We start from the raw sequence: 19,314 nt of genomic DNA, 5'->3' as shown, positions 1-19,314 counted from the left end.
ACAATACACAGTAAAATAACAACTAGTTTTTGAATTCAAACTAAAAATAAAACAGTTTTTGCTTTAATGAAAATTGATAGGCACACTATAAATGGTTAGGCGCTTATACTTACATCAAACCCTACGTAATGTACCACCCCCGGCCGAGTTAAAATGCGTAACCGGAAAAGAAGGTGTGCATGCCTGGCACGAACACTCAAAGCGTGTTCTAGCGTGCTGCTCGTACTGACTCAGAGCAAGGGTGAGATGTAGGTGTAAGGGCAGTGCGTGTTCGTCGGGAACCTAGTGCATAAGATCGGTCAAGGCCCGTTCTTACACTGAAAATTGCGAATTGCGAATTTTTTCCAAATTAATTACATAAATGGTTGACCAAAACTTAACAACAGATTTGTTTACAGTTGCTGATAAAAACCACGCAAGTTTATTAAAAAAAATGTTTTGTTATTGATTTATTATTATAAAATATCATTTAAAACTGCAATTATAATGCTTCAGTTAAGAACAATTATCTATAGTTTTGATTAATTATAAATTCTTACGGCTTAAGCATGTTTGGTACTTTTAACATGAAAACCGCTATATTTATACTCATAATTGGAAAAAAATATGCGTTCAGGTTGATTGCAACAAGCATTTATTGTATGTTTAAGAGAAACTTTTTCTTAAATACACATTTTTCTTCATTTTTGATGGTTAAATTAACAAGGGTCCACTTTTGGAAAAGTTTGGATTTTCGTTGTCCTATATTGGACCCCCCGAATTTTTGCTCGAAAATGAGCTTCGCTTTATTTTAGTAAAGTTCCTTAAACTTACATTATTTCGACTTGCTGAAGTTAAATAATCAGTCAAAAAATGTTTGGATAGTTAATTCAATAATAAAATATAAATGCAGTTTTGTTGTGAAAATGCTAGTGGCCATGGCTGATTTCAGATGTCGAACTCAGAACACTTATTTTGGTGAAAAAGACAATTCAATGCCAGTCAACATTGTTTTAAAAGAAGCTGAACATGCCAAATAAAAGATTTGTATACAAAAACACGATTGAAATTGGGATTTTATTGAGTTTTTCATCAAAAACCCTTCAGAGGGTCCACTATAGGAAAGGGGTCCACTAATGGATAATGTACCCTACTGGTTAACATAATAATTATAGGCCTAAGAGTTTCCAACCCCTTGTATACTGGTTAACATAATAATTATAGGCCTAAGAGTTTCCAACCCCTTGTTACAGATTGGAAAACGCATCGGAAAAGCAGTAAAATTAAAAAGAAAAAAAATACCTTAGCTTTGAGTGTTTTTGACACAAGATGTTGCGTCGCAACAATTGTAGCTCTCCAGCGCAATATCATGTTGCACCTCCTTATCGCTCAGTGCAGGTCCGAGTCCGGTCGTGTCAGCGGATTGTTCGTTCTTTTAGAATTTAAATTCACGTTAGAACACTTAAATTAAACAACAGGTATGTACTAAATATGCCAAAACCTAATTTGTAATTAAAATGTGACCACGAAAACACTTTTAACCACTTAAGCTTGCGAAGAGACGCAAAACTTCTTTACTCTTGCAGTTGTCACGCAACAATCATCGTGACTCTATTTTGTCACGCAACCGTGTCAAATTTGGCAAATCTGTGTGTCGCATCGCGAGCCCAGTCTCCGTCTTGTTTATATCGGTCTCGACCAATCAGAAAAGGACGAATTTGTTTATCTTTCGTTCTGCCGGCACTCTCCCTCCTCCTCCCTCTCCTTCGAAGCATACGCGTGCACTTGATTCATAAACTTGCTGTGCATTGCATCACACTTTGTTGAAGTTCAGTTCAAAGTAGGCTGTTGACTTGTGCGGTTGTTGAATTTTAACTTTTCTCTTGTGCTGTCAGACTTTGAGTTTGATTTTAAGAATGTAATAATTCTTTTCTTATTTAAATAAAAACTGAGTTAAATAATCTTTCAAATTTACTTTTTCTAGCATCCGTTGAATGCAGAAAAAGTCGCTTCCAAAATGCAGACCATTGAGGTAAACTTCCAGAACATACTCCAACGATTGCGTAGCTAATTCATGATTTTTCTTGATCCCTAGGAAACCCAAAAAGAGGACTTTGTTCCTCGGTTCTACCAGAGCCAAATGAAGGACATTTGCATTGCCAAAAATACGATCGTCTATCTGCCCACCGGTGCCGGAAAGACGCACATTGCGTTGATGGCGATTCGCGAGCTGGGACGTCGTGGTCATTTGGAAAAGTAAGTAATCTAGCCGGTAGGCACTCCCGAAGAAAATGAGCTGTTTCGAACTCGAGTGGGCGATGACTCATTTTTACGATTGGCAGCGGGACCGGACGCGCAAACAGTTGCAGCTTTGTGTTTTGCTTGCTATCAGCAGTTTGTTTTTCGATTTAGCTTTGGTAAGCAATTTGTGGTTCCGTTTGAAACACGATTGATCGTGTTGGGACGTGCATTTTCTGAATAAATAAGCAATAATATTATTATTGTTTAACTTTCTTGTGGAGTGGTTTAGATTTCGGTATGCATTGACGGCAGGGTGGCCACCAGATTTTGATTTTCAATTTCCCGGTTTTCTCCCGAGACTAGAAGGAATTTTCCGGAATGTTTTTGAACCAAATTATAATGTTTTTTTTTAGGCTAACGTTAGTAGCAACATACTTTTTGAACGCATACATTTGGTTCAAAGTTTGAATTCCTCTAGAAAGCTTTCAAATATCTTGAGTACAAAGTAAGTAAGTTGTAAACGAAGCCATTTTTATCTGCTTCCAATCCAAACCTCTAATTTCCCTAATGATTGGGATTTTTCACCATCATGCTCTACGGATTTTACAAACTCAAAATAAAAAAAAAATCGTTTTTACTTTTTAGAATAACATAAATTATTTCTAGAAAGCAGGAAGTTGCATTAAACAAAATATTAATTTTGTAGAAAAGATTTGCAAAAGTACATTGTTATCAACATTTATGTAAATTTTCGTTATTTTTTTGAAACAAACTTTTGTGAATTCAAGAAGAACTATTCTTTCAAGAATTATCAATTTCTATGAATTAATTATTACTTTTTGGATAAAATTATGTGAGTACTTTCTTTTAAACCAAAAAAATAATTTTGCATCATTAGTCCAAACAAATATTTATACACTTTGGCAGCAGCGCAGAAAAAGTGCCATACAAATCTAAAAAAAATCGGTACCTTGAAACATTTTTTTATCGATTTAGTATCATCGCTAAGTTTGTATGTATTGATGGGATAAATTTTCGAAAATAATTTTGATAAAAAAAAACTTTCTGAAAAACCCAAAAAACAAAATGGTTAAAAAATTACCGTGCTGCGATTTTTTCAACAACACATAAACTGCCGTTCTACGCATAATTGTCCCATGTTCAAAAAAGTGCAACTGAGAAAAACGCGATTGAAAATTTTCGACCGATTTCTGTATTTCTACGCATAATTGTCCCGTGGGTTCCTATTCGCCCTATATGTCCCTAACCGCCCCAGTTAGTAGTTTATCACCCTTATTTGTGATTCTCTTGCTGTACAACAGGTAAACACGACATAATGCTTAGTAAAACTAATGATTCCGTTTAAGAAAATACTTGGTGAGACAATTATGCGTAGAAGTTTAACGATGGGACAAACAGACTTGGTGTTGTTTTTAATGAGTTTCCGAACAAAGTACCAGATTTTATATGTTTTTCTTAAAGTACACATCAGACTAAACTTAAAAATGTCATAAAGTCAAAATCGGCCAAACCTGACATGGGACAATTATGCGTAGAACGGCAGTAAAGCTGGTACAAATTTTATTTAAAGTTTTTGTCCCCCCCCCCCTCCCTTCCCTCCACCCCAAAGTTGCTCCGAAAAATCAGGGGTCAACAAAAAATTTTGTATCAAAATTTCAATGGAAATGCATTCCCTTGTATTAAGAATCGATTTTGGGTTGATTTAATAATCTTTTGATTTTTTTTATTTTTTTATCTTTAGTATCGTAAAAAGTTTTTTTTGCTGATATTTTTTTGGTCAAATCTTACATTTATTGAAGATTAAAGATTGTAGTAAAATGCATTTTAAACAATTTTTGCTTTCAAATGTTGAGACTATGGCTTGTTCTTTATTTTTTTTTATGTTGTTTTAAAATTTCTTAACGAATGCAAATTATAAGTTTATCGTTCAAATATTATTTAAACATTTTCAGATTGGTCAAAAACAATTCGCCCGAAATTTACTGCATACGATTGTTAATTTTTTGCTTCAATACGATTATTTTTTTCTCTCTCAAATACAGTACTTGTTCGGTAACTGTGCTGAGAACTTAAAAACCAGAGTTCGGAAAACCACTCACACTCACAAATCGAGTAGGCTTCCTCACAGCAAACACTCTCGATACTCACCGTGAGTGTGAGGGCTGAGTAAATTTACTCATATTTGAGTAAAATGAGGGTGTGAGTAGGCCGTTTCCAACAATTTGTTATTTACAAAATCATTGACAACATCAATCCAAAATCAAGCGTCTTTATGAATCGGTTGTACATTCGAGGTAGCGTCAATGTCTATAAATCCAAAGGTTCTGTGTTGGTATTAATGTGGCATCAATTTTTTTTGTCTGTCTGGTATTTTTTTTTCATTGCTTTAACCCTTTCGAGCCTGAATTTAAAAAAAAATATTTTTTTATCTAATGATGGGAAAATGATTTTTAAGACCATACGAAAATTATAGGCTAATTTTGAAAATTTTCATTTTTGGGTCATATATGACCCATCAGGCTTGAAAGGGTTAAAAGAAACCTTGGATTGTCAAAGTCCAGCGGATGGGCAATTATTTTCATAATTTTAAGATTGGTGACCGGTCGAATCCGTTGTGGATTGAAATATCGCAGTATAAATCGGAGGCCACAGACGGGGGCAGCTTCTGCGGGTGGATGTTGGCAGCCATACCAAAAGAAGATGGCCGTGTTGCTGTGGGTAATGGTCACTCCCTTCGACAGCTGTGCAACCGTGGCCACTCTCGGTCGCTGACAGTTCTACCAATATGTCTTGCATAAGAACCAGGAGTGGAGCCTCAGCGGCCGCCGGTGGCCCTAGCCTAAAGCTGTCCAAAGCACTGGATCGGCCTTTTTTAGTTTTCAGAGAACCTCCAAGCCAAAGTCACCGGCAGCTACTGCAACTTCTTCGGCGTGTCCCGATTCTGAACCAAAACACATTTGTACAACTGTCGACGACCGGAAGTGGCCACTTACCTCAACTACACGGCCTTCCACTGCTGGTAAAGCAGAGGCATCCCCCGTCTAAACAACCTCCGACCTATCCGTCGGTAGGACTGCTGGAAGCTGACAACAAACTTTGTGATTAAAAAAAATAAACTCGCTGAAAACAAAAAACAGTAAAAAATCAGGATTTGAACCACTGTGATAAAAAAACTTCTAATTGATAGCACTGCGCCTCTACCATCAGGACTACTTTTTCGCTGTAGAGTTAACAAGAAAATCACCGATGTAGAGTTTGACATCTCGAAATTTGTTTTCTAAAATAGCCCTCATGAGCGCTCAAAGCCCTCTTTGTGAGTAAATGAGGAAGGCCCTCACACTCGCAGGTAACTTAGTTTTTCCTCATGGTTAAGGAACTCGTGAGTGAGTTTCCGAACTCTGTTAAAAACCATTGATCCATTGACCCCTCGGTCATTTCGGTCTGTTTTTGTTTTTTGACGTTTGTCTGCTTTTTAAGTGGGCTACAGCCCTGTTATCGAGCGCCCAGTTAAACAATGACCAGTTACCGAACAAGTACTGTATTTTGTTTGGGACAAATGTCCGTCATTACGGGGTTTGTCTTCCGGACCCCCTGAGACCGCTCGTGGTACCCCCAGGGGTACATGTACCCCAAGTTGAGCACCGCTGCTGTAGAGCAAACAATTTGCTTTATTTAAAAAAAACAAATTCGCCGAGTAAAAATATCATAGGATACAACAAAAAAAAAAATAAACATTCATAGCCAAGAAGCATGAGTCTATTACACAAATTCAAACATAGTTTTCGTGAATTCTTCATTTAGAATAACAGGATTCATAAGTTTAACAATTTTAGATCCATAAGTTTAACAATTTTAGAATAAGAAGACGACAAGGGTTGCTGTACACCCTTAATTCGAATTCCGGAAGTATCAAAGAAAAAGGGGGTTTATCAATCCATTTTATAAATATAAAGATAATTACTAATGAAATGTAAAGCACTGTCTTAACCTTAAAATTCGTGAGAAAATTGATAACGGATTGGATTTCTTAACACTTTAATTTTTGTGTTTGTATTTATTCAATTGATAATTTTTTAAACTTTTAAATTTAAAAAATCTCGAATTCATTCATTAAACAAATTTCTAATTCATTCTTAGATTCTTAAATTCTTAAATTTCTAAATTCTTAAATTCTTAAATTCTTAAATTCTTAAATTCTTAAATTCTTAAATTTTCAAATTCTTAAATTCTTAAATCCTTAAATCCTTAAATCCTTAAATTCTTAAATTCTGAAATTCTTACACTCTGAAATTCTTAAATTCTTAAATTTTTTAATTCTTAAATTCTTAAATTAATTCTTAAATTCCTAAATTCTTAAATTTTAAAATCTTCTTAAATGCCGCCATGTTACCATCTTTGATTATAGAATATCAGTAACTTTGGTGCATTTTTGAAGTCACTAACATAGGTTAGAGACCCAAATTTTGAGAAAAATTAAAACTCGTGATTTAAGTTTCGAGTACGAACTGCCTTTTAATTTTTCAAACGCATGGTATAATTGTTTGAGTTTTAAATTTTTGAATTTGAGAATCTTGAGCTGCTTTTTTATTTTATTTTTTTTATATTTTGAATTTGTTTTTTGAGAGTATGAAATCTGTAAATTTTTAAACCTTTTAATTTTTAATTTTTTTTATTCATGAAATTTTTAAGGTCTGTTTTTTATTTATGCACTGGTAAATATTTGAATTTTAAATTACTAATTGTTATTAATTTTTGATTTTAATGGATTTTTGAATTAATGGATGTTTTCCTGGCTTTCATCCTTTTCGTTGTTCCTGGTGCGCGGTGAAGATGGCTTAAATGGTAGTAAGAATCTGGTTCAGGTGAAATTGGTTCTATTCCCAACTATCAATTCCTAGTCAACTTGGGCTTAGACAATCATCACATCACACGGCGAAATCCAGTCTGCAATCCGCTAAAGTCACCGTCTCCTAGCGAAGCGAAGTGACAAGAATTAGAGCGGTTCGTCACATTTGCACACAATCCACAATATAACTTGCAGTATGTCAGAGAAGCGCACCGCCCTTATTCTCCATATACAAACTTTTGAGAGAAACATTTTGGTTCTTCGTTTTTTTTTTTTTTGGAAAAATCATTAAATTTTTAACCGAATTTTCTTAAATGCCTGTCATTTTTGTTTGCTAGTGTTATCAGAAAAAAATGATCAAGAAAATGTAAAAATATTAGATTTTTTTAAAAACCAACCTGAGTGATGTCCTTAAAAACAATCGATGTTCGATGGCAATTTAAATCCAACATTCAAATCATAAAGTGTTTTTTGTATAGGTTGCACTGCCGTTCTACGCATAATTGTCCCATGTCAGTTTTGGACGATTTTGACTTTATGACATCTTTAAGTTTAGTCTGATGTGTACTTTAAGAAAAACACATAAAATCTGGTACTTTGTTCGGAAACTCATTGAAAACAACACCAAGTCTGTTTGTCCCATCGTTTTACTTCTACGCATAATTGTCCCACCAAGTATTTTCTTCCCCGGAATCAATAGTTTTACTAAGCATTATGTCTTGTTTTCCTGTTGTATAGCAAGAGAATCACAAATAAGGGTGATAAACTGCTAACTGGGGCGATTAGGGACACATAGGGCTAATAGGAACCCACGGGACTATTATGCGTAGAAACACAGAAATCGGTCGAAAAATTTCAATCGCGTTTTTCTCAGTTGCACTTTTTCGAACATGGGACAATTATGCGTAGAACGGCAGTACAATAGGTAAAAAACACGTTTTGTTTAATGTTGCATGAAACAAATTTTGACAAAGATCAATAAATGTTTCTTTGCAGGCCACTTTCCCAGGGCGGCAAGCGCACCTTCTTCATCGTGAACACGGTGGCGCTGGCCAAGCAGCAAGCGGAAATGATCGGCCGCAACGTGGTCTTCAAGACGTCGGTCTACACGAGTGATCGCGACGTCGATACATGGAAGCAGGACCGTTGGCTCGAAGAATTTGCCAAGTACCAGATCATCGTGTGCACGTGTCAGATTCTGCTGGATGTGCTCAAGCACGGATATCTGGCCATGAGCCACATAAACTTGCTGGTTTTTGACGAGTGTCACCACGGCGTGGGTGATCATCCGATGCACGGGATCATGGAGCAGTACCTTAGGGCGCGTAAAGAGGACCGGCCTCGGGTGATTGGCCTGTCGGGGATGTTGCTGTACAAGGAGCTGAAGATGAAAGAGCAAGTGGCTCAGGAGTTGGAACGGCTAGAGAATACGTTCGACTCTACGATTGCGACCGTCGGAAGTTACGACGCGTACACGGAAGTGTGCAGGTTTTCCACGGACCCAAAGGAGGGCCTGCTTTCGTTTCACGTGGTGCAATCGTCCGACGTGTTGCGCAATTTGAAGGGGCAAATCAACGATTTTATTAACAACGTAGCACTTTTTGATCTTCCCAAACTGTTGAACCAGAACAAATCGCTGATGCGAGACATGCCGAAGCCCAAAAAGATGATTACGAAATATTTCATGGAACTGAACTATCAGTTTGAAGATTTGGGCCTTTTTGGTGGCGCCATAGCGCTGCTCGGACTGATCGTGCAGTTTGAGCTGGACAAGCGTGAATCGGACCACACGATGCTGCGTTTGCTGTACCGATCGTGCATCACGTGTAAGTAGTGGGGGAATCTCGGATTATCGGTTCCACGGCAATTTTGCTACAATGATTCTTTGCAGTCTGCGAAAATCTTCGCCACCAGCTCGAGAACGTGATGCAAGGGCTGGAGATAAAGAAAAAGTTGACGCTGTTTTCGTCGATCAAAGCGCGCCAGCTCATCGCCCAGCTGGAAGGGTTCTACAAGGAAGGTCGCAGCCGTAAAACGAAAACCCTGATCTTTGTTCAGCGTCGCTTTTCGGCAAAGGTGGTGTACCATCTGCTGAAGATTTACTTTAGCGAAACCGAAAACGCCGAAACCATTCTGCCGGACTTTATGGTCGGATGCAACGGGACGATGCCCGAGTCGATCGAGCAGATCTTGTCGGCGAAAAAGGATCGAAGGGTAGGGAAGAGGCTTTTTTTGTTTGGACCTTTGTAACGCTGTATGCTTGCAGGTGTTGGAGCGTTTCAAGAAGAACGAGACGAACGTTATCGTTACGACGAACGTGCTGGAGGAGGGCATCGATCTGCAGATGTGCAACTCGGTGATAAAGTTCGATTATCCGGAAACGTTCGCCTCGTACGAGCAGTCAAAAGGGCGAGCACGCATGAAGGACAGCACGTACACCGTCATGTTGGACAGCGATAAGCGGGAAAAGTTCCTGAAGAAGTATCTTCTCTACAAGGAAATCGAGGAGGAGCTGAGAAGGGTAGGATGTTTTGATTTAGTGTGTCAGCAGAATTCTAACTAATCACGAAAATGTTCGTCCCAGGCACTGGTTGGAAAAACCATCAACCGTCCGGAACCGCTGGAGGCGGATGTAACCAAGGAGCTGACCAACGAGCTCATCCCACCGTTCTACACCAAGAAGGGTGCCAAGTTGGACGCCCTTTCGTCGATCCAGCTGCTCAACCGGTACTGTATGGGCATGCCACGTGATGCCTTCACCAACACGAACGTCACCTGGGAACGACACGACGACAAATACACGGGTAAAATTGTGGTGGCCGTTTTGCTGCCGCTGCAGTCTACCGTGCGTGACAAAGTGTTTGGCCAGCCCATGACCAACGTCAAGCTGGCCAAGCGGTCGGCCGCGTTCGAGGCTTGCCGGAAGCTGTACGAGGCGGGCGAGCTTAACGATCATCTGATTCCGATCGATTCGAAGCGGCAGTTGGCAAACGTGAGCGAGGTTTACTTCCGCCACTGGAAGCAGTTCGAGGAAGGTTCGTTGACATTCGAGTTTGCATTTGCAGAACTTCGTGTTGTAACTAAAGTTTGCCTCCTTTTGCAGAGTCGGCTAAGCAAGCTGGAACGCAGAAGAACGTCCGGAACCACCAGATCCGGTACCCGTCCCAAACGAGTGGTTGCTGCCCTCAGCCCGGAAAGCCCTGTTACATCTACGTGCTGCGCATAGCGGCCGGTTTCAACTCGGACGTTCAAAACGAGAACATTGAGACGTTCCACACGCTGTACAGCAGCGAGAACAACTTTGGCATCATGACTACGAAGCCACTGCCCGTGCTGGCCCGGATGAAGTTTTTCGTGTCACTCGGCCTGATCAACGTCCACCTAGATCCGACCCCGATTCGGGTGGAGAACGCTGGCAGCGATGCGGATTTGGCCGCGCTCAAGCAGTTTCAGCTGATGCTGTTCCGGGATGTACTGCGGCTGTGGAAGGAGTTTCTGGTGCTGGACAGCAGCAACGAAGCAAACAGTTTTTTGGTGGTTCCGTTGGCGCAGTCGCGGCAGATTGATTGGCAGGTGGTGAAGGATTTCCCGTTCCTCGCCCAACCGTCCGAACTGTCGACGGTCGCTCGCTCGCGCATGATTTTCGATGCGAAGCAGTACCGCCATCGGGTCATTCTACCGTGGTATCGTACGGACAGAGAGCGCGCGTACGTCGTGACGGCGGTCCACGAACATCTGACGCCAGGCAGTCCGTTTCCGAACGAAAAGTATCAAACATACGAGGATTACTTCGGCACCGTTTACGGCCAGCAAATTTGCAATAAAAACCAGTTCCTGATCGAGGTAAAAGGCATCACCACGTGGCTTAACCGGCTCAGCCCGGGAGATGAAGACGATGGCAAGAGTGCCACGCGGGCGAAGAACTGGACCTTCCACGAAATTTTGATTCCGGAACTGTGCCACAACTTTGCCTTCCCGGCGGACTACTGGCTGAAGGCCACGCTGCTACCGAGTGCACTGCATCGAATCAACTTCCTGCTGTTGGCGGAGAACATCCGGGTCGAGTTGGCCACCGAGGCGAACGTCGGCTGTCTCGAGTGCAGAACCGTTGAGGATGTGGACGTGGAGTACAAGAACCGCAAGTCGACTGACCTGGCCAACGGAATGGACGAGCTGAAGTTTGACAGTGACGAGGACGAGGAAGACGACGACGATGATTTTGATTACGAGGAGGCAAAAAAAGCGCTCGTAGGCCCGGAAGATTTGAACAGCTTGATGCGTATCCAGATGAACTCGTTCGCCGAGGAGGTTGAAATGCCCTGGAAGGAACAAGACGAACCGGTCGATATTGAACGCAACTGGGACAATGTCTCTGCGTTGGATCTCGATTATTACGATTCGTTTGTGAGGAAGTTTTCAAGCCTTAACGTGGGAGAGCAAATTACGACAAAGATGGCCCAATCTTACTCTTCAGTCATCCACAAGCAAGCCACCCGTGCAAGTCCGCAGAAGGTCGCCGGAGCTATCCTCGATATGTCGCTGGATGAAAAGTTCCGCATTGCATTGCTGAAGCTAACACCGGAAAACACGGTATATGTTCCGCTACAGCAGTGTGCCATCATCAAGGCGTTGACCACCAAAAGTGCGCACGATGTCTACGACTTGGAACGGTACGAATTGTTGGGCGACGCCTTCCTCAAGTTTAGCGTGTCGCTATTTTTGGTGAAGAAGCACAAGGAGTGGCACGAGGGCCATCTCACGGCGGTCAAGGGACAACTGGTCAGCAACCGAAATCTGCTGTACTGTGCGATGCTAATCAATTTGCCCGGAATGATGAAAATTCACACCTTTGACCCGAAAAATGACTGGTCGCCACCACTCGCAAGCGTGCCGCATGCCGTGAAGCAAAAGATGGCCAGTATCAACCACTCGGCCAGAGTTCTGTACAAGCTGAAAATGTCCGAGGAAGAAATTCAAGCGGGCACCATCGAGAAGGACAAATACGAGGACTTCATTGCCGAGCTGGACGTACAGAGCCGATCGTTGGACACTTCGCCCATGCAGAACTACCTGTCGCAACAGGCCATGGGCGATAAGATGCCGGCCGATTCCATGGAGGCCATGCTGGGCGTTTGCGTCAGCACGGTCGGAATCAAACGATCCTTTAGACTGCTGTCATTTTTGGGCATTCTTCCCAAAAAAGAAAATCTGACGACGTTGCTCGACGACCGTATCGCGAATCAACGCCTCAAGGCGGACGTCACCAAAAGCGAAGTGGACTCGTTCCTGATCTCTCCGGGACGTATCGAGCGCATCCTCGACTACACGTTCAAGGATCGAACCTACCTGCTGCAAGCTTTGACGCACGCCTCCTATCCGACCAACCGCATCACCGGATCGTACCAGCAGCTCGAGTTTGTTGGAGACGCGGTGCTTGACTTCCTGATCTCCGCCTACATCTACGAGCAGAACCCAACCATGAGTCCTGGCCAGCTCACGGATCTACGGTCCGCACTCGTGAACAACATCACGCTGGCCTGCATTCTCGTCCGGCACGGTCTTCACCTGTACATTCTGTCCGAATCGGCATCCCTCACCGACACCGTCAGCAAGTTTGTAGCCTTCCAGGAAGCGCACAAGCACGAAATCACCGACCAGGTGAACCTGCTGTCGGAAGAATCCGAGCGTTGCCAGGGCGCAATGGCCGAATTCGTCGACGTGCCCAAGGCGCTGGGCGATGTGTTTGAGAGTTTGATCGGGGCCGTGTTCCTTGACTCGGGCAACGACCTGGAAGTGACGTGGCGGGTGATTTACGGCCTGATGCACCACGAGATTGCGACCTTCAGTGTGGACACGCCGATCCAGATCGTGCGCCGACTGTACGAGTGGAAGCCACCGTGCTATCCCAAGTTTAGCCAGGCAATCGTTGATGACGACACGGTGCTGGTGAAGCTGCGCTATCGCATTCGAAACGTCGATCATGAAGCGTACGGGTTCGGTCAGAACAAGGAAGATGCCAAGCGGGCCGCTGCCAAGGCGGCGATTCAGAAGCTTCGGAAGCAGTAGCAGAAACATATTTTGTGAACGTATTTTCAGTTTCGTTTGCGTGTTTTCCCTTTTTTTTCTTTTCTCCTTTTGATGTTTGTGTCGCGAGTTTCACATGCCTAAATTGTTCTCTTTTTTTGGGCCAATGCTTGTTGCAGTGTCGTACTTTGTTTCTAAATGCATTCTGTTGTTTAATTGTCTGCATTTATGTGACAAAATTGTATTCGAATAATGTTTGAATTGTTGAAATATCTTAGCGTATCTATAGAAATAAACCAAGTAAATAAAATTTACGTAACTTAGCCTCCCAACAATTGACGATAAAAGATAGACTTGGGGTGCGTTCTTTTTGCGTTACGTAACGCAAAAAAAACTCATAAAAGTTTGCAAAAAGACCTTGTGTTACGCGTTACAGAGAAGATAAGGGGGATCGCTCATCTGTTACGATTTGTTAGGAGGGGGGGTCAAAAATCCTAAATTTTGCGTTACGTACTAAAAGCACGCTCCCACGGCATCTGGTTTTCTTTTTCATTCATTCAAGATCATTATATTACAAATTACAAATCAAAATAAATGCTAGGTTAGAATAACGATGCTTCTCAAAGAGCAATGCCTTTATTAGTATGTAGTTAGTAAGTTTATATGCTACTCAGAACGGTCGTACTGTTACAACATATATGAAAAATCTTTCCACATTTAGTGCTTACCATGACATATTGTTGGTCGAACGATTCGTTAAATGCATTTTAGATATTCAATGTCAATCAACGAAATTGGACTGAATAAAGATATATTAAGTCAAGGAAAAATGTAGTTTTTTTTCTTCTTATTTCCGAATTCAAAACTTTTATGAGCCATGGTTTCAACATTTTAATGAAAATAGTCCAGTTGTTTTGCCACCTTTAGTTACCAAAACATCTAAGTATTGACGAAAATTTAATTTTTCGCGAAAAATATTTTTTTTGCGGTGCTGTACATTGAAATTTTATAAAAAAATCAAAACATTTTTAAGCAAGCCCAACATGCAAATATGATTATCAATGGAGAAAATTGCATTTTAGATTGTTTTCAGTTGATTAGTTGATTGGGGGCGACATAAGCTTCGAAAAATATTTGCAACGGCCCAAATAAAATAAAAATAAAAATAGCACAATTTCAAGACTTGAAAATGTTTAAAATATTAAGTTAAAAAAATCTTAAATTAAAAATTCTCTAAAATTTAAAATCAAAATTTTTAAATCAAACATTCAACAATCAAAAAGTTTTCAAACTCTAAATTTTAAATTTCAAAAACGAAAAAGTTTAGAACATAAAAAATTCAAATATTTTGTAATGCAATATGTGTTGTATTATAAAATAGTTCAAAGAAATAATAATTTAAAAAAAAAATAAATACTCAAGAAATTTATAATCAGTTCAAGACAAATCGTACTCTGTCTGAAGGCCTCTTAAAAAATTTACAACTCTTTCTGGATTTTTTATTTTTAATTTAAGAATTTAAGAATTTAAGAATTTAAGAATTTAAGAATTTAAGAATTTAAGAATTTAAGAATTTAAGAATTTAAGAATTTAAGAATTTAAGAATTTAAGAATTTAAGAATTTAAGAATTTAAGAATTTAAGAATTTAAGAATTTAAGAATTTAAGAATTTAAGAATTTAAGAATTTAAGAATTTAAGATTTAAGAATTTAAGAATTTAAGAATTTAGGAATTTAAGAATTTAAAAATTTAAGAATTTAAGAATTTAAGAATTTAAAAATTTAAGAATTTAAGAATTTAAGAATTTAACAATTTAAGAATTTAAGAATTTAAGAATTTAAGAATTTAAGAATTTAAGAATTTAAGAATTTCCGAATTTAAGAATTTAAGAATTTAAGAATTTAAGAATTTAAGAATTTAAGAATTTAAGAATTTAAGAATTTAAGAATTTCAGAATTTAAGAATTTAAGAATTTCAGAATTTCAGAATTTAAGAATTTAAGAATTTAAGAATGTAAGAATGTAAGAATTTAAAAATTTTAGAATTTAAGAATTTAAGGGAGTTACGAAAAGATTGCGCAATCTAGCATTAAATTGAAACCCATTTTGATTCAAGTTTTGCACTTTACATTTTATTACCGTTTAATTTTTATACATCTGCTTCTTTTTCCATGGACGGACTCCGCGGTATGATGTACACGTTACACTTTTAAATTGAGTGGTGCTTAAGGGCTAGAAAAATCTCCTCATCAAGCTTTTGTTTTTTATATAAGTTAGCGCTCATTCGTTACCGTTTGTTTGCACAAAACCCTAGCTCTAATTTAGTCCTACAGAGACTGTACAGAAGAAAGAAAACGCGTGGTTCCACTAATATGTGCTCTCAATTTGAATAAATAAACAGCTTCTACCCACCACTCCCACGATGGTTGTTGAGTTTAGCATTTATTAAGACTTATTGAATCATTGCTGAACTAATAGAAGTAGTTTGCTTTTTTGCATAGTTTGTAGTGATGATAGGGTAAAGAAGCGTATTTAGGCACTCTCTCTCTCTCTCTCTCTTAGCATGTCTTTTACTACGCCTCACTATATCACAGAATCGTTGCCAACGCGGTGGTTCCGCCCATGCTCGGGGTCTTCCTCGACGGCCAGCGTGATGATGCTCGAGTCACCGATGGGGGCCGCTCCGAGGACGAGATTTTCTACCGAACTGCCAATCGAGTGGCGCCGCGACAGCGTCACATTGCCGTACCCGTTCTGTGGCGGGAGGGTCACCGTTGCCGGACGCAGGATTTGCAGCACGTCGGTGGCGGTCAGGTTCGGCGAGTGGGGCGTCAGCGAACGGTGCCGACGACGGCCACTGAGCGTTTCACTGTTGTACAGAACGCGCGGGCCCATCTCGATTCCGGTCAGGTTGGAGCCGCCGCCGGGATGGGTCACGTCGGTGAGGATCGATGAGTAATCTGGAGGAGGGAGTTCGTCCCCGGCCGGATTGGCCGAGTTGGTTTGATGCTGCTGGGTGGTGATGATGGCCCCTCGCTGACGATTGCCACTCGGTTCTCCCATGATTCTAGAAGGATAAAAAGTATTAGATGTTGTAGTTTACAGCGGAATTACTTCAAGCCTCACCTTCTGACACTCCGCCGGATGCTGTTTCGGAGCATCTTTGCGATCCGAGCTCCCGTTGCTGTGGTGTAGGACGGTGGCGGCGTGTACTTGGGCGGTGCGTCATCCTGCGGTGGTCGCGACTCGAGCGAAATCATCGTCGAGCCCGAATTGTTGATGGTTCGTACGGGGAGCGGCGGAGCCGGTCGTGCCCCGTAGGCCATCCGTCCCATTACCGAGGACGCACCGTGCGAGCCGTTGATCGAAGGACGGAGCAACCGGTCAAAGCGCTGGAAAGAAGAATCGCTTGAGTAATCTCAGACAAGAGATGGTTTGGAGATCCCACTAACCTCCAGAATATCGGGAGGTCCCTTGCTAAGATAGCGATAGATTTGAACCACGGTCACGATGGGGACCAACAGAAGAAACGCCACCTGGATAAATCCGCCGACCTGGCGAGCCCACAGCGGCCAATAGCCGCCGTGCTTCCAGTTGAACAGCGAGTTGGCATTGGACACACGATACTCCAAAATGCACAGAAAAATCATCCCAATCGGAAGCAGGAAGTTCCACGCAAACGCAATGAACGCCCCGAGCGATTGCGTCAGCCGGAGGTCGTTCACCAGGAGATCACCTTAAAAAGAAAAGAAAATTCATTACCAACTCTTCACGCTGCAAGTCTCCACCCAAAAATCTCACTGGTATAAGGTCGCCCTCGCACGAGAAATATCGCCAAAATGTGGCCAATCCAGAGCAGCAGAATCCACCACGCCCCACCGAGCACCGTCTCCAGGTAGTGAATGATCGTAATGCCACTCTCGGTGGCCAACGGAATGCCCATAAACAGCCCGGTGACGCAGCTCAGCACGATCGACGACGGCGAGTCCCCGATCGCACCGGCAATCGGTTTCCACATGGCGCACAGCTGACCCAGCCCGAACAGCAGCAGCGTCAAAAACCCGATCAAGCTCCAAATGGGGCCGATCCGTTCCTGGGTGGCGGCCGCCAGCGTCGATGGGAGCAGTTCCGTCACCAGTCGTAGCGCCTGGTAGCCACTTTCCTGGTGGGGGTTGGCGTACGGGCGCTTGAAGCTTTCGCCCAGGACCATCGAGTAGCGGATGAGCCACTTGGTTGGCATGGTGGCGTGCTGCGGGGGCAGCGGTTGGTCCGAGGGCAGCAGGAAGATGTCGGTGCCGATGTTTTCTGGGAGGGAGAGAAGAAGAAGATTATGCGACTTTTCTTAGACTTTGAAATTTAAAGTGGAGTCGCTTGGTATTTTATGTTTTGTGAATAACCGAGCGTCTCCACCTGTTTTTGAAGCATGAAGGGAGGCAACAAAATGTCGTAGAAGGTGTCCTTCACTTTTGGGGCAATGACTGACAGATGATGGTTCTGAATTCAGGGTCCAGAAATAGTAAATTGAAATGAAAAAATAATCACGTTATGTAAAATGCTTCTACAACCAACACAAAGAAAACAATTTCTTGATTGAAATATTCTGAAGCAAGATTTGAATGTTTTTCTAAAACAATGATGGCCGCCAAATGGCCGATCTGGAATGATGCCTTCCAGAGCCTTAAATACTAGGGCTAGTGAATTTACGCGGCGTTGTGTTGTCATCACTTTCTCGCTCCAGCATGCTTTGGTAAGAAAAGGAGGGACGGGTAGCTGAGACCGCATAAAATCACTAGCCCTAAAGATTACATTATTGTTCGGCGATACCGATAATGGCTATGACAACGATAAAGTAATCGTTATCGATCCACGTTTTTTTTCTCATTATTTAGATCAAAATTGTGCAATGTTGATAAATTCATTATTTTTTCCAATCTGAAATAGGGGAGTAATTTTCTGAGATTTCGGTCATTCGATTTTTTTTTGTATTTTTTAATCCGGCTGAAACTTTTTTGGTGCCTTTGGTATGCTCAAAGAAGCCATTTTGCATCATTTGTTTGTCCATATAATTTTCCATACAAATTTGGCAGCTGTCCATACAAAAATGATATGTGAAAATTCAAAAATCTGTATCTTTTGAAGGAATTTTTTGATCGATTTGGTGTCTTCGGCAAAATTGTAGGTATAGAGATGGACTACACTAAAAAAAATGATACACGGTCAAAAAAAAAATGATGATTTTTATTTTCACTTTTTGTTTACAACAGCAAAAAAACTATTTTTATTTTCTGATATGTTTTAGAGGACATAAAATGCCAACTTTTCAGAAATTTCCAGAATGGGCAAAAAATCTTTGACCGAGTTATGGTTTTTTGAATCAAAACATTTTTTTTTAAATCGAAATATTGTTCGCAAAAAATTTTCAACTTCATTTTTCGATGTAAAATTGAATTAGCAATCAAAAAGTACTTTAGTGAAATTTTGATAAAGTGCTCCGTTTTCAAGTTAGAGCCAGTTTTATGTAACTTTTTTCAAAATAGTTGCAGTTATTCATTTTTTTAAATTAGTGCCCATGTTTGCCCACATTCGAAAAAAATATTTTTGAAAAGCTGAAAAAATTCTTTATATTTAGCTTTTTTGAACTTTGTTGATACGACACTTAGATGCTGAGATATTGCCATGTAAAGGTTTAGAAACAGGAAAATTGATGTTTTCTAAGTCTCACCCAAGCAACCCACAATTTTCTAATGTCGATATCTCAGCAACTAATGGTCCGATTTACAATGTTAACAATTTTTTCATTTTTTTTAAATCAAGACTAACATTTCAAAAGGGCCAAACATTAAATATTACGTCCCTTTGAAATGTTAGTCTTGATTAAAAAAATTAAAAATATTATTTTCGGAAAGATCGGAGAATTTCACGAATGTTTCACATAATTATAAATTAAACACATAAATAGTTATTATAAAAATGAATAACTGCGACTCCTTTCAAAAAAGTTGCTTTGAAATTGCTATAACATGAAAACGGTGTACTTTATTAAAATTTCACTAAAGTACTTGTAAATTCGATTTTACATCTAAAAATAAAGTTGAAAAATTTCCGCGACCAACATTTAATTTTTTTTAAAATCAGTATCGATTCAAAAATTCATAACTTAGTCAACGATTTTTTGCTCATTCTAGAAATTTCTAAAAAGTTGGC

At 40.5% G+C, this 19,314-nt stretch overlaps 2 protein-coding genes across 5 annotated transcripts in view; one reads left to right on the top strand and one right to left on the bottom strand.

The window, feature by feature from the left end:
• Positions 1-1,362: 1,362 nt before the first annotated feature.
• On the top strand, positions 1,363-13,425 carry LOC120426496 (endoribonuclease Dicer). Of its 2 annotated transcripts, none has more exons than XM_039591266.2 (8): positions 1,363-1,457; positions 1,964-2,011; positions 2,075-2,235; positions 8,084-8,913; positions 8,979-9,301; positions 9,354-9,608; positions 9,672-10,122; positions 10,191-13,425. In XM_039591266.2, the coding sequence occupies exons 2-8, from the start codon at positions 1,997-1,999 to the stop codon at positions 13,151-13,153; spliced, it is 4,998 nt and encodes a 1,665-aa protein (XP_039447200.1). In that variant the 5' UTR covers positions 1,363-1,457; positions 1,964-1,996; the 3' UTR covers positions 13,154-13,425. The 2 variants fall into 2 exon arrangements, with proteins under 2 accessions (XP_039447200.1, XP_039447199.1); XM_039591265.2 differs by lacking the exon at positions 1,363-1,457 and adding an exon at positions 1,790-1,897.
• Positions 13,426-15,214: 1,789 nt separating this feature from the next.
• LOC120426498 (sodium-dependent transporter bedraggled) overlaps positions 15,215-19,314 on the bottom strand; it is a 96,858-nt gene continuing 92,758 nt past the window's right edge. For all 3 annotated transcript variants that reach the window (XM_052707962.1, XM_052707964.1, XM_052707963.1), the window contains 4 exons: positions 16,912-17,415; positions 16,563-16,846; positions 16,237-16,502; positions 15,215-16,177 (listed from right to left, as the gene is read on the bottom strand). In XM_052707962.1, coding sequence (XP_052563922.1) covers positions 15,694-16,177; positions 16,237-16,502; positions 16,563-16,846; positions 16,912-17,415 — 1,538 coding nt within the window. In that variant the 3' untranslated portion in view covers positions 15,215-15,693. The remainder of the gene's footprint in view (positions 16,178-16,236; positions 16,503-16,562; positions 16,847-16,911; positions 17,416-19,314) is intronic.

Source organism: Culex pipiens, chromosome 2 (assembly GCF_016801865.2).
Source record: "Culex pipiens pallens isolate TS chromosome 2, TS_CPP_V2, whole genome shotgun sequence".
Classification (NCBI taxonomy): Eukaryota; Metazoa; Arthropoda; class Insecta; order Diptera; family Culicidae; genus Culex; species Culex pipiens.
This window is presented reverse-complemented; position numbering and strand designations above follow the sequence as displayed.

Excerpts from the sequence above, each read along its gene's own strand:
- LOC120426496 (XM_039591266.2), top strand. Across the intron at positions 8,914-8,978 it reads GTACCGATCGTGCATCACGT|TCTGCGAAAATCTTCGCCAC; the intron begins GTAAGTAGTGGG and ends GATTCTTTGCAG. Across the intron at positions 10,123-10,190 it reads CTGGAAGCAGTTCGAGGAAG|AGTCGGCTAAGCAAGCTGGA; the intron begins GTTCGTTGACAT and ends CTCCTTTTGCAG.